This window comes from Sturnus vulgaris, chromosome 1 (assembly GCF_052056855.1).
Source record: "Sturnus vulgaris isolate bStuVul1 chromosome 1, bStuVul1.hap1, whole genome shotgun sequence".
In the NCBI taxonomy this organism is placed as follows: domain Eukaryota; kingdom Metazoa; phylum Chordata; class Aves; order Passeriformes; family Sturnidae; genus Sturnus; species Sturnus vulgaris.
This window is the reverse complement of record NC_142243.1, coordinates 16,640,979-16,652,329: the sequence shown is the minus strand read 5'-3', so window position 1 is coordinate 16,652,329 and position 11,351 is coordinate 16,640,979. Positions and strand designations below refer to the sequence as shown.

The window sequence follows — 11,351 nt, the reverse complement described above, 5'->3', positions numbered from 1 at the left end:
CAATGCACTTGTCCTGGTCATAGATCCATACAGGTTAAAACTACTACTTGTATTGGGAAAAATAAATGTCTCAAGTTACTTTGGAATGATATATTTTCTTTTAGTGATTTGCATCATATCTCAGTATTGAAAAGGTGGAATGTTCAATGATTTTTAAAAAAAGACTAGAAGTGAGAGTGAGCCTGATGGCTGAAAAACTATTTGTGTATCTTGATACAGTAAAAGCTCTTTTCCAGAAAGCTTAAATTTACAATTACTTTTCAAAACCCAAGCAGATGCATAAATGCACTTTTTAAACAGGTACTATATAATGCAAGTGGATTCCTAGCCAAAAATAGAGATACTCTACCAGCTGATATTGTGCTGCTACTGCGATCATCTGAAAACAACCTGACACGACAGCTGGTAACTCACCCTCTCACAAAAACAGGTATTGCTGTTGTGGGGATCTTCTTAATTTTCTCCAGCCTTTGTGATGACCACTCCTAGGTTTCATATGACCACTTATTGATGACATTATACAATTTGTGGCTTCACTTTCCAATCATGGAATCTATGCTGAATGGAGCCACAGCTATATCAAGCTTCAGGGGAAGGATTGGTCTGGTCAGGTGCCAAGGAAGTGGTAGAGACTTTTTTCAGGGTTCTATCTTCAGGGCAGGGGATCAAGACAGGGAGTGGAGTGCATCTCTTCATTTGAGGACTGAACAGGAATGATCAGGTAAGTCACTGGCCTGTTTCAGACAGGACATATATAAATTGCCTCAAGCAATTTATCTCTAAGTGGTAGAGAACAAAGGTTGGGGCTCCTAACATCTGCTGCAAAGATATTTAATCGTAGAGTTCTTTACAATAGATAACTGATGGAGTCCTTGTAGTAAGCTCTTCCTCAAGAAATTCATAAGTAGAGGCAGAAGAATAAAACTGTCTCTGCAGAAATTACTCCTAAATTGCTCCTTATTTGAACTATGTCCTTGCAAAGTGTCCTACCTTCCACTGCAGGATGATGGGTAAGTCTCCTTACAACCAGTTTGTTATTGTGTTGTAGTACTCCCTGTGTGATGGCATTGATACCATACAGTAAGTACTTTACAACATTACTTTCTCGTACAACTGTGTGGGAGACATATTTCTAACAGAACAGAAAAGCTAAATTGGAAGAGCCTAATGGAAATGAAAATGTTATCATAACTTACAGAAGCTGAGGTTTTGGCAAAGCTTTTATTCTTCACAAAGGGAGCTTTGCTAATAGAATGCAAAATTTGGTCTTGGAATTTTATTTTAAGTGAGTCTTCCTGGGAAAGCACAGAGCTCAATGCACTTGCCTGACCTTTTTGACTTGATGATATCTGCTAATATACTAAACTGTAATTTCCATAGAGTCCAAGTAAGCATCCAAATGGTTCCAAGAACTGATCCTAAGTCTTAATGTTTTGCAAGATAACTCTGAAGGCTGTTTTAGTCTTCGTGTTAAATATTGTGAAGCACTGCATGCAGCATTTCAAAGCTGACTCAAACCATCCAGCTATAGCCAACTAAAAGTTAGGTTTCTGATCTGTGTTATTTATCTAGAATCAGAGGTTTACTCTGATTGTAGAGGTTTACTCAAAGTCCAACCCATCTTGCCTGTCCCAGGTGTTTCTCTTGGGATGGGAAAAATCTCCTCTGAAGGTGTCTCTCTCCACTGAATACAGCAGGGATCCTGTAGACACCTCACTTTCAGATAGCTAAAGTTAGCTGTGTGTAATCTTCTCTTTTTCCTTCCCACCCTGTGATATTCAGCTGAGCCTCAGAGAGGTTTAGGCCTTGATATCATCACATAATACCAGCTGCATGATCATGATACGTATTTTCAGCTGTTATTCCAACTCTTATCCACCTCTTCCTGATAGTAGCTGAGCACAGAGAGATAGGCTCTCCCAGTGGACAGGGAGATCCCAGAGGTGCTATGTAATTAGCAGAAGCAGTGACAGCACGCAGCAATGGTTAGAGTTTATCAACACAGAGAGACATGATGGAAAGCTCAGCAGAATTTTCATTTTTCCTTCAAAAGACCTATGTAAAGCATGCCAATGCACCCAGTCCTTCAAAGTCATCATAATGAAGGTATTTCTTGACTTAGAATTCCAGAGTTAGAGCCTTAAAATGTTGTCTGTGCTAGTAAACCAAACAGAGCCAGTCAACAGTATCTAAAACATTCCTACAGGGCTGCTCATTCTGATTAATGGTTAGAATGCTTCCCTGGGACAGTTTTGGTCCATATCAGCTAGTAGCCTCCCAGGAATACCCAGCCACACTTCAGGGAAAGGACAGGCCAGTGATGGTTTCCAGCAAGCTCTGTGGAAGATACAAACTTATTTTTACCAGGGCATTGAAAGAGTAGTGAAGAGTAGAGTTTAGGTGTATAATCTTGAGTCATGCCATGTCACTTTTCCTCAGGGCCAGAGGATATTTCTGTTTAACGAATATGTAGCATTAGAACTAGTATAGTGCAATAACATTCTTAGGGTAAAACCACGTGGATGCTCTAAGATGTATCTATCTTACCTTCCACAGCAGTCTGTTAATTTTTTTTCTCTAGTAGATGATGTATGAGCTGAAGGAGAAAAAAATCATCATGTTCTGTGGTCATGCAACTTCTTCAGAGCTCCCAAGGGTTAAAAGGGGAAATGAAGACACACTCTAAAAAAGCCAATGACCTTTATAATCATGTAGTTGCACTGGGGGCATAAATAAGGTGGTTCAGCATTGTTCTTAGTTTAGATGAGATGTAAGTTACTTTCTTTCATCTTCCCATAGGTAACCTGGCACACACCAAAAGCAAAACTACAATCAGTTACCAAATGTGGACCTCCCAAAAATCAATCAGTCATACAAAGGTAGGAAAACTGATTTTTTGATTCTGCGTTGAAGCCTAACTTAAACTAGAAAGGCAGTAGTTGTTTTGGTATTGAAAGTAAGCAAGTAACCCCTTCCTTGGTTTTTCTCCCTCTCCTATTTTCTTTTCTGTTTAGCTGGATATCTTTGTGTTGTGCAATTCATATTCCTTCCGTGAGGTAAAAACCTAACATTTCCCTTCTTTCTGGCTATAGTTTTATAACAACTTCAGGGGAAAAAATACTATTTCCCAGCTATATTGTAGCAAAAACAGAAATTAAAATATTGGTGTGAAATATAGCCATGTTCCTTAGAGAACTATCCAATTAGCAGTGATGATGAAATAACAGACAGGACCTCAGACATTGTCTGGTTATTTGTGGCTGTTACTAGATGCTCTGTTACCAACTTGTGCCCTTTGTGTGAATATTTGTGTATTGTGTAGCAAAGTATTGGTGTAACTGGTTTGTGCTAGTGATCATGCTGTGACTTTTGCTGTTTAGAATACTTTAAAAATTATTTATGTTCTCTGAGGGGTGCTTTCTTGGGGCAATGGAAAGGGCACTACAGGCTAACTAGAGATAAAAAGTGTAATTTTTTTTTATTCATCTTTATAGAATGAAGCAGGAGATACTGGACATCATCCAAGAGAGACAACCAGCATGAAAACACAGACAGTTGCTTCTTATTTTAGAGTAAGATATCAGATCTTTTAATATTTCTAGAGTACAACAAATGTGTATTCTTTTACTTTTTGAAATGCACCTATTGAGTTAGAGTCAGTAGTGATCTATTTAGAGCTTGTGAACTGCATATATGGTGCAGCAGTCTGTGCAGTACAAATATCTCAAGGAGACTGTGATTGTGTTTCTTCTTTAACTGTACTTGATTACCCAGCCACGTTGCTGTCATGATGATGTATGATGATCAATATTAATCTTTCACTTGCTTGTTTTTCCACCAAAGAAGATAAAGGGAGATTGGACATTAGTGGTGTAGCATTTCTTTAAGAGTTTAAGAAGGAGGGGAAAGTTAATTGGAAGCAGGAGCTCCAGAGAAAGTTCTTGATGGTCACTTCACAGAGGCCCAGAATTCATCCTCATGGCTCCTTCAGCAGTGCTCTGGACCTTCGCAAGCATTGGCTGTGCTGCTGGTCCTAAAATAGCAAAGAGCAGTGAAGAGCATCCTTTCCTCTGAAGTGGCACATAGAGTCATAGAGTTGGTTCTGCTCTGAATTTCCAGCTCTTGTTTAGTCATCTCTCCCAGCAAACCATAAAGTGGCAGAGGGGATGTTCATGATGAATTGAGCACACAGCTCTAAGGAATACCAAGTTTGCTGATGACACTAAATTGGGAGGAGCTTTCAACTCTCTTGAGAGCAGAGAGGCTCTGCAGAGAGACCTCAACAAATCAGAAGGCCGACAATCACCAACCATATGACATTTCAGAAAGACAAGTGGCAAATTCTGCACCTGGGATGGGGCAACCCTGGTTGTTTGTAGAGACTGGGCAATGAGAGGCTGGAGAGCAGTGCTACAGAAAGGGACCTGGGGATCCTGGTCCATGACCAAATTGAACATGAGCCAGCAGTGCCCTGGCAGCCAGGAGGGTCAACCCTGTCCTGGGGACATCAGGCACAGCTGGGCAAGGGAGGGGATTGTCCTGCTCTGCTCTGCTCTGGGGCAGCCTCACCTCCAGTGCTGGGGGCAGTTCTGGGTGCCACAGTGTAAGAAAGACCTTGAACTGCAGAAGAGCATCCAAAGGAGGGTCATGAGGATGGTGAAGGGTCTGGAGGGGAGCTGTGTGAGAAGCAGCTGCAGTCACTTGGTCTGTCCAGCCTGGAGAAGAGGAGACTGAGGGGAGACCTCATGGTGACCTTCAACAACCTCACAATAGGAACAGGAGTGGCAGACACTGATCTCTTCACCCTCATGACCAGTGACAGGACATAAGGGAAGGGCACAAAGCTGAGTCAGGGGAGGTTTATGTTGCATATCAGGAAAAGGTTCTTCACCCAGAGGGTGGCTGGGCCCTGGAATTGGGTCTCCAGGGAAATGGTCACAGCCCTAAGCCTGACAGAGTACCAGGAGCATTTGGGCAATACTCTGAGGCACATGGTGTGATTCTTGGGGTGTCCTGCACAGGGCCGGGAGTTGGACTTCATGATCCTGATGAGTTCCTTCCAAGTCACTATATTCTATGATTTTATGACCTGTAAGAGTTCATTTACATCTCTGCCAGAACAATGAGGAGCCAGATCTCTCTTTTTTAGATACAGTTGTACAGCTTTGTGGACTGTGAAGGATAATTTCAGTTTAGGTATCATGGTGGTCCAAAGCTATATACTGTTTGAATATTCTAAATGAAAAAAATATTGAATCTCATTCAAATTAATGTCTCTAGTTCAGTGCATTATCAGCACTTCTAGCATCAGAGGCTGCAAATTAGTTAATTATGTTTACACTTTTCTGATACTATTTCTGTAGTGGAAATCCTTGCTCAGATCATGATAGCTAATGCTCTTAAATGAAAATGCACCTTCAGCCCCAGTGGTTTACTCATACACAGAAATCCATGGGTGACTGAGAAAAGCATATGCCACCTCAGACTGCATGGAAAAAAAGATATCCATTAGTGTGTCCTACTTGTTCATGTTCAGTTGGCACACTGGTGATGGAACTAATTAAGCACTTTGCTGCATGGTGCAGCTTCTGTCCAGAATGGAATTGCACATTTTAATAGGAAACATATGGCTCTTGACGTCCTACACTGGTTTCATGGAACCAACCTACTGCTGAGCTGCATTACCTCCTGGCTGCCTCTTTCTGTTGAGTCAGGTTGAATCTTGAGGAATGAGCCTCTTCATTTGTGTTTTAATAAGATTCTCCTATGAAGCAATTTTTCAAAACACCAATCAAGGTTGTTTACAGTCAGATTCCCCTCAGCTGGCATGAGGAGCTACAGGCTGCATCCCCTCTGCTAGTCTAGTACTCTGGTGAGGTGGGAAAAATGCAGCTATGGAATTGTGATCTTCTAGCTTTGCCCTCCTTGGAAGCTGCCTCTTGGCAGGGCAGATATGGTATCACCATCAGTCTGTATAATGAACAGGACACACCAAGGTCAGAGAGGTTCAACCAGCCCTTCTTCTGGGGTAGCCTTAGTTTCCTCCAGTCTAATGAAGGAATTGAAATATTTACTGGCTTGTTGCTGTTCCACTTCCCATGCATAGATGGATGATTTGCTCTCTGGGTTAACAAGGGTCTTCAAATAGGTGACAACAATAAAAAGAAAAATGGCTGTAATTACCTAACAAAGCTCCAAGATAAGTAAGTAAATATAAGGAGTGTAAGTATTCTGTCATATGTTGGACATTATAGAAATCTGTGAGAATGTCTTGGATGAAATTTGGTACATTTATTTGGAATCAAAGTAGTATACACTAATAGCTTAGAAAAGCTAGAATTGTTTTTGGGTCATTTACTTCACCTACTCCTAAAGTACCAGCTTAATGAAATGTAAATGGTTTTGGACATGATTCAGATCACGTGAAATAAAATTTTTACTACACGTGGACCTACATACAAGTTTCATAAGTATCCTGGTGACAGATCTCATTACTTTTTTGCAGTATTCTCTGATGGATTTGTTATCCAAAATGGTCGTTGGCCAGCCTCATTTTGTCAGGTGCATCAAGCCAAACAACGACCGACAGGCAAACAAGTTTGACAAAGAAAAAGTGTTGGTTCAGCTGCGTTACACGGGAATTCTGGAGACAGCACGCATTCGGAGACAGGGTTATTCACATCGTATACTCTTCGCTAACTTCATAAAACGGTAACATCGACCTGAATAAGCTCTTTTCTCTCCTACAATTGCCATCCAGTGCTTGTTAAGCACCAGCAGTCTTTGAAAAAAAATACAAAGACATTTCTTATGACAAAAAAGGTTATAGACTAGATGGCCAAGAGTAGTTCAGGCACAAAATTAGTGACCTGTTTACAATGGGTGGGGAAAGATGATGAATCTCAAAATGATTTTTCAGGCTCTCTGAGCATTTGGTCAAAAATTTACTTGCTTATACTCTGCAAGTTTCTTCAAGGACTTGAGTTTTAGAAATGTATTACTTCAAATTAAAGCCAAGAATTTTCAGCCACAGCATCCAAGGAACACCACAGTTCCTCTAGCTCCCACCCTTCAGCACTGTGTAGCATCTGCTTGTGCAGGGTAGATGATTATCTGGGATTCCTAGTCTAGGGCTGAAAAGTTCATTGAGTGCATAGTGTTGTTTAAAACAAAATTCCTAGGTATTAGTCACTTGTTAAGAAGCAGAGTAATGAACTCATTGTGGTTTTATTATTCCTTTAACTACCTTCCTCCTCCATCCCACTTCTCTCTGACAAATAAAGGCCCTGAGTATTTGCCTCAATCAGAACAGAGGTGTGTGAAATGGAGATCAAAACTGGGAAGAACCAAGCACCACCTATTCAGACAGAAACACTTAAATAATAGTGCACTAGAAACAGAGAGCTAACAGCAGAGTGCTGCAGGTGCATGAAATGAGAGGAGAACATCAAAGGGATGTTTTTATAGCCCTGTTTCTTGGAAAAAAAATCCTGAAACTGTTGCTGTTTTGGAAGAAAACAGCTTTTGGAAGAGTGCAGCACAGGAAAAGATAGTTATCACTATAAGATGTGCTGTAGCTTTTGGTGACAGCCTTTTATGAAAAAAAATAAAAAAACAAACCAAACTTAACTGTTCAGGTAAAATAATTAAAGCAGTAAACATAATGGGGTAGCTCTCTAGAGAGCATGCCCCTGATTACAGTGAGGCTGTGCAGATCTCTGGCACTGAGGACGTGACCCTGAAAGGAGAAAAGATTTTTATTAAATTTATGTCTTATTTTGGGGTTGGATCTTTTTAGTAGTTCAGAGTTACAGGTAGACCTGAGATAATGGCACCATTATTTGGTTATAATGAAAATAAGCCAATTAACTGTGTTTTACAAAAAGAAAAAAAAAGAGAACTGTAGGTGATAATGAAAAAATCAACATTATCTCTTTTTTTATTATTCCATGAGCAAACTGTTACCATTATTTAAAGCTGGCAAACCCAGGCTTTGTCTTTAAAGGCTGAATAGCAAGAAAGAAAGAAAGCAGAATGTACTGTCAGGAAACACACATAATTCATGTAATTTTCTTAAATTCAAAAGACCCAAGACAGATATGGTTCATTTTGTTATAGAGCATTTTGGAAAGTCCTGGAACAAACCAGTATTTTCTACCCAACAGCTGAGCTGGTGTATCACAGGTAATTTTTATAAGTGATCATCATGGCCTCTTTTCCTAGTCAGAATTAATTCTGAGTAATGAGTTTGCCAGATTAAATGCTTACAGATGATGTATCACAATGGCACTTACATGTTCCTAAAGGATCTGCAAAACTGATTCCAAGGAGCTAGCAAGGGCTGGGATGCATCTCAGATCATATTAAGTATCTCAAAGGTAGATGGTCTAGCACCATGAGCTAAGATAGGAAATTTTTGTGGCATTTCTAAATATGAAATAATTTAATTTAGGCAGAAAAGCTTTTAAAATATTTTTATTTTTATATTGCCACTGAAACCACTTTCACAGGATGTAGTGAGCAGGAAAGAAATGGTGCACTATTTGAGTTGAATTCTTTTTAAAAACCTTCTGGTATAGAATTTAAAAACCCTCCAGAGTGTGCAATATGTCACTCATCCACTTTTGATTGAGTTTCTTAGTACTGTGTATAAATAACTGCACTTTCTTTCATATGCTGTTTTGGTTTTTTCAGTGCTGCGTTTTCTTTCATGCAATTGTTTTTATTACTTAAAAGAATGGTTCAAATGTATTTGCATGTATTACCCTCCATTAATCAAATAAAGAATCATTCATTTGTCTTTAGGTATTACCTCATCTGTTACAAAACAAATGATGATCCTCCAGTCAGCCCGGAGACCTGTGCTGCCATCTTGGAAAAAGCCCACCTTGACAACTGGGTTCTTGGAAAAACTAAAGTAATTTTCTAATATACTATATCTTCATCATTCTAGTATGCCACTGTTAACACATTAAACAATTTGTTTTCTCACCCATTTGGAGTAGCTCTTGGTCTGTACTCTTTTTAAAAAGCAAAGTCTTACTATACACCAGGAATGTGTTGGCAATCCTTGTGCTGGACTCATTTTTCAGGACCTATGTGAGTTCCATGCTTGATAAAATCAATTTAGTAAATAAACAGTGTTTTAGGATTAAAATTAGGAAACAGAGAAATTGAAGGTTCCAGATTTGGATCACATTTATGTAACGTACTTTAGATTTGTGAGCTAAACAAAACTGTCAGTCCTGTAGTTTTGAAAACAGATTTACAGTTACAGACTGAAGGTTTGCACTGGAACTTTAAAAAATCTTGCCATAAAAAAAAATAATACGCAGGAACTGACTAAAGATGCTGAAGAGAAGAGTAAGGTAAACTAATATCCCAAGCAATGAAAATGCTACATCTAAAAATGATCCTTTAGGTACTACAGCTGAAGGGTCTGTTCATCATTTGAAACCAGCTTGAAACTCTTGTTGATGTTAAACAGATTGAGTGAATAAAGGGCTGGGAAGATAACTAAAACTTTTGTTTGTTTCTCTTTTTAAGGTATTCCTCAAATACTATCATGTGGAGCAGCTCAATTTAATGCGGAAGGAGACAGTTGACATGATTATTTTGATTCAAGCTTATGTCAGAGGGTGGCTGGGTTCGAGGAGATACAAAAAGATAAAGGAACAAAGGGAACAAAGTGCTATTAAAATACAGTCAGGTAATAGTTTTAAAACATTTAACATTTTGCTTAAAGCTAGTGCATGTATACAGTTGACAGATGAATGTGTGTACTGGATGTGGATTTTGCTCTTTTCCTGTTGTTACATTTGATAAAATATCTTATACTTGGTCATATCTGTTCTTATGAAGAAAAATTTCTTTTAACGAAGTTATGACAATCTCTTTACTGAAATTACATTTATCAGTGTACATTACATTTAAAAGGCAATTTTAAGAATGAAAGGGTGTGATTGCACAGATAATACTCTTATTAATAATATTCCGGCATGCACTGACAAGGTCGTATAATGTAATAATGAAAATAAAATATATTAGCTGTCGTAGATAATAAGGCCAATTACCCTGTTGATGGAGGCATCAACTGATTTCCTTAATACTTTCAAACATGATCTTATTTTACATTCTGATTATCTTGTGTTTTATATTCATTAATTTCATAATAACTTTATTCACCAGAAAATGTATTTTTATTTAGATTTACTATTCGTGCTTGATTGCCATGTTTTTTGAAAGATAAAGCCTACAAAATATTTATGAATATTTTAATAGTGGTCTGTAATTTCAGAATGTTTTTATTCTTTTACCTAGTAGATTACCTGTTTTTTAACATCTCTTTTCAGCTTACAGGGGGTTTGTTGCTCGCAAAGAATACAAAAATGCAAAACATAATAAAAAAGTGGAAGAATATATTACCAAATTTCAAGCAAGTAAGAATTGTTTGCTTTCTTGGCTTTTAATGTGCTATTCATACACACACAATATGTTGACCGAGATTGTCATTACACTGATTAACTGTGCTCATTTGTATGTTCTGAGGTATGACTTATCTTTAATACATCCATATACAGTGGCTGAAATGGGTCAGTGTATTCTGTTGCCTGTACCTCAGAGTGGTTCAGGCATTTTTGACTGCTTTGAAGTGAGATGCTCAAATGCCATAGCAAACCTTGTCACCTTGTCTGAGATACTGAAGTGCTACTGCTGCCCAGGTATGGGTGTTGTTGAAACCCACATGACACTGTCTGCACGTGTGAGTGTGTGGGTGCTTCTCAGTTTGGAGTGGGGTTTGTTATGTGTCAGTAGTGGTTACATATGGGAAGACTTCAGGCTGTAAATTCACTCATGTCTCTTTTTCACCATCGCTTTGTTTTTCATTTGCAGCCATAATGACCCTGGGCCCAGGTGTTGCTATGGGACATCCCCTTTTCCTCTCTGCACCCCTGTCCCTGCAGAGACATCCCCAAGCTAGACACAGTCTAGGCAGCTCTGAAATCAGGAGCAGCAGAGCTGGAGAGACACGGGACTGAAGGCCAGGTTGGATGTGGCTCTGAGCAACCTGGTCTAGTGGAAGCTGGCCCTGCCCATGGAAGTGGGGTTGGAACTAGATGATCTTTAGGATCCCTTCCAACCCAAACTATTCTATGATTTTATGATTCTATAAAAACAGCTGGCACAAATATGCACAGCATTTTGAGTAATTTCAAAGGTGGCAACCCAAATATAAGCTAGTGTTGCCAGTACCCAGGCTATCTAGGTTTAAACAACCTCGGATATGCCTTCATGAGTATATACCACCACCATTGTTGGTTTTAATCATTGTCAGATGTCTGTTAATTGCA

The 11,351-nt window shown here is 39.1% G+C and overlaps 1 protein-coding gene across 5 annotated transcripts in view; it reads left to right on the top strand.

The window, feature by feature from the left end:
• The window catches only part of MYO3A (myosin IIIA), a 154,143-nt gene that overhangs the window by 122,584 nt on the left and 20,208 nt on the right, over positions 1-11,351 (top strand). For 4 of the 5 annotated variants that reach the window (XM_088160348.1, XM_088160359.1, XM_088160342.1 and 1 more), the window contains 8 exons: positions 301-430; positions 2,800-2,879; positions 3,015-3,056; positions 3,495-3,572; positions 6,506-6,711; positions 8,806-8,917; positions 9,547-9,709; positions 10,353-10,439. In XM_088160348.1, the coding sequence (XP_088016474.1) occupies positions 301-430; positions 2,800-2,879; positions 3,015-3,056; positions 3,495-3,572; positions 6,506-6,711; positions 8,806-8,917; positions 9,547-9,709; positions 10,353-10,439 (898 nt within the window). The remainder of the gene's footprint in view (positions 1-300; positions 431-2,799; positions 2,880-3,014; positions 3,057-3,494; positions 3,573-6,505; positions 6,712-8,805; positions 8,918-9,546; positions 9,710-10,352; positions 10,440-11,351) is intronic. The other variant, XM_088160338.1, reaches the window with a different exon arrangement.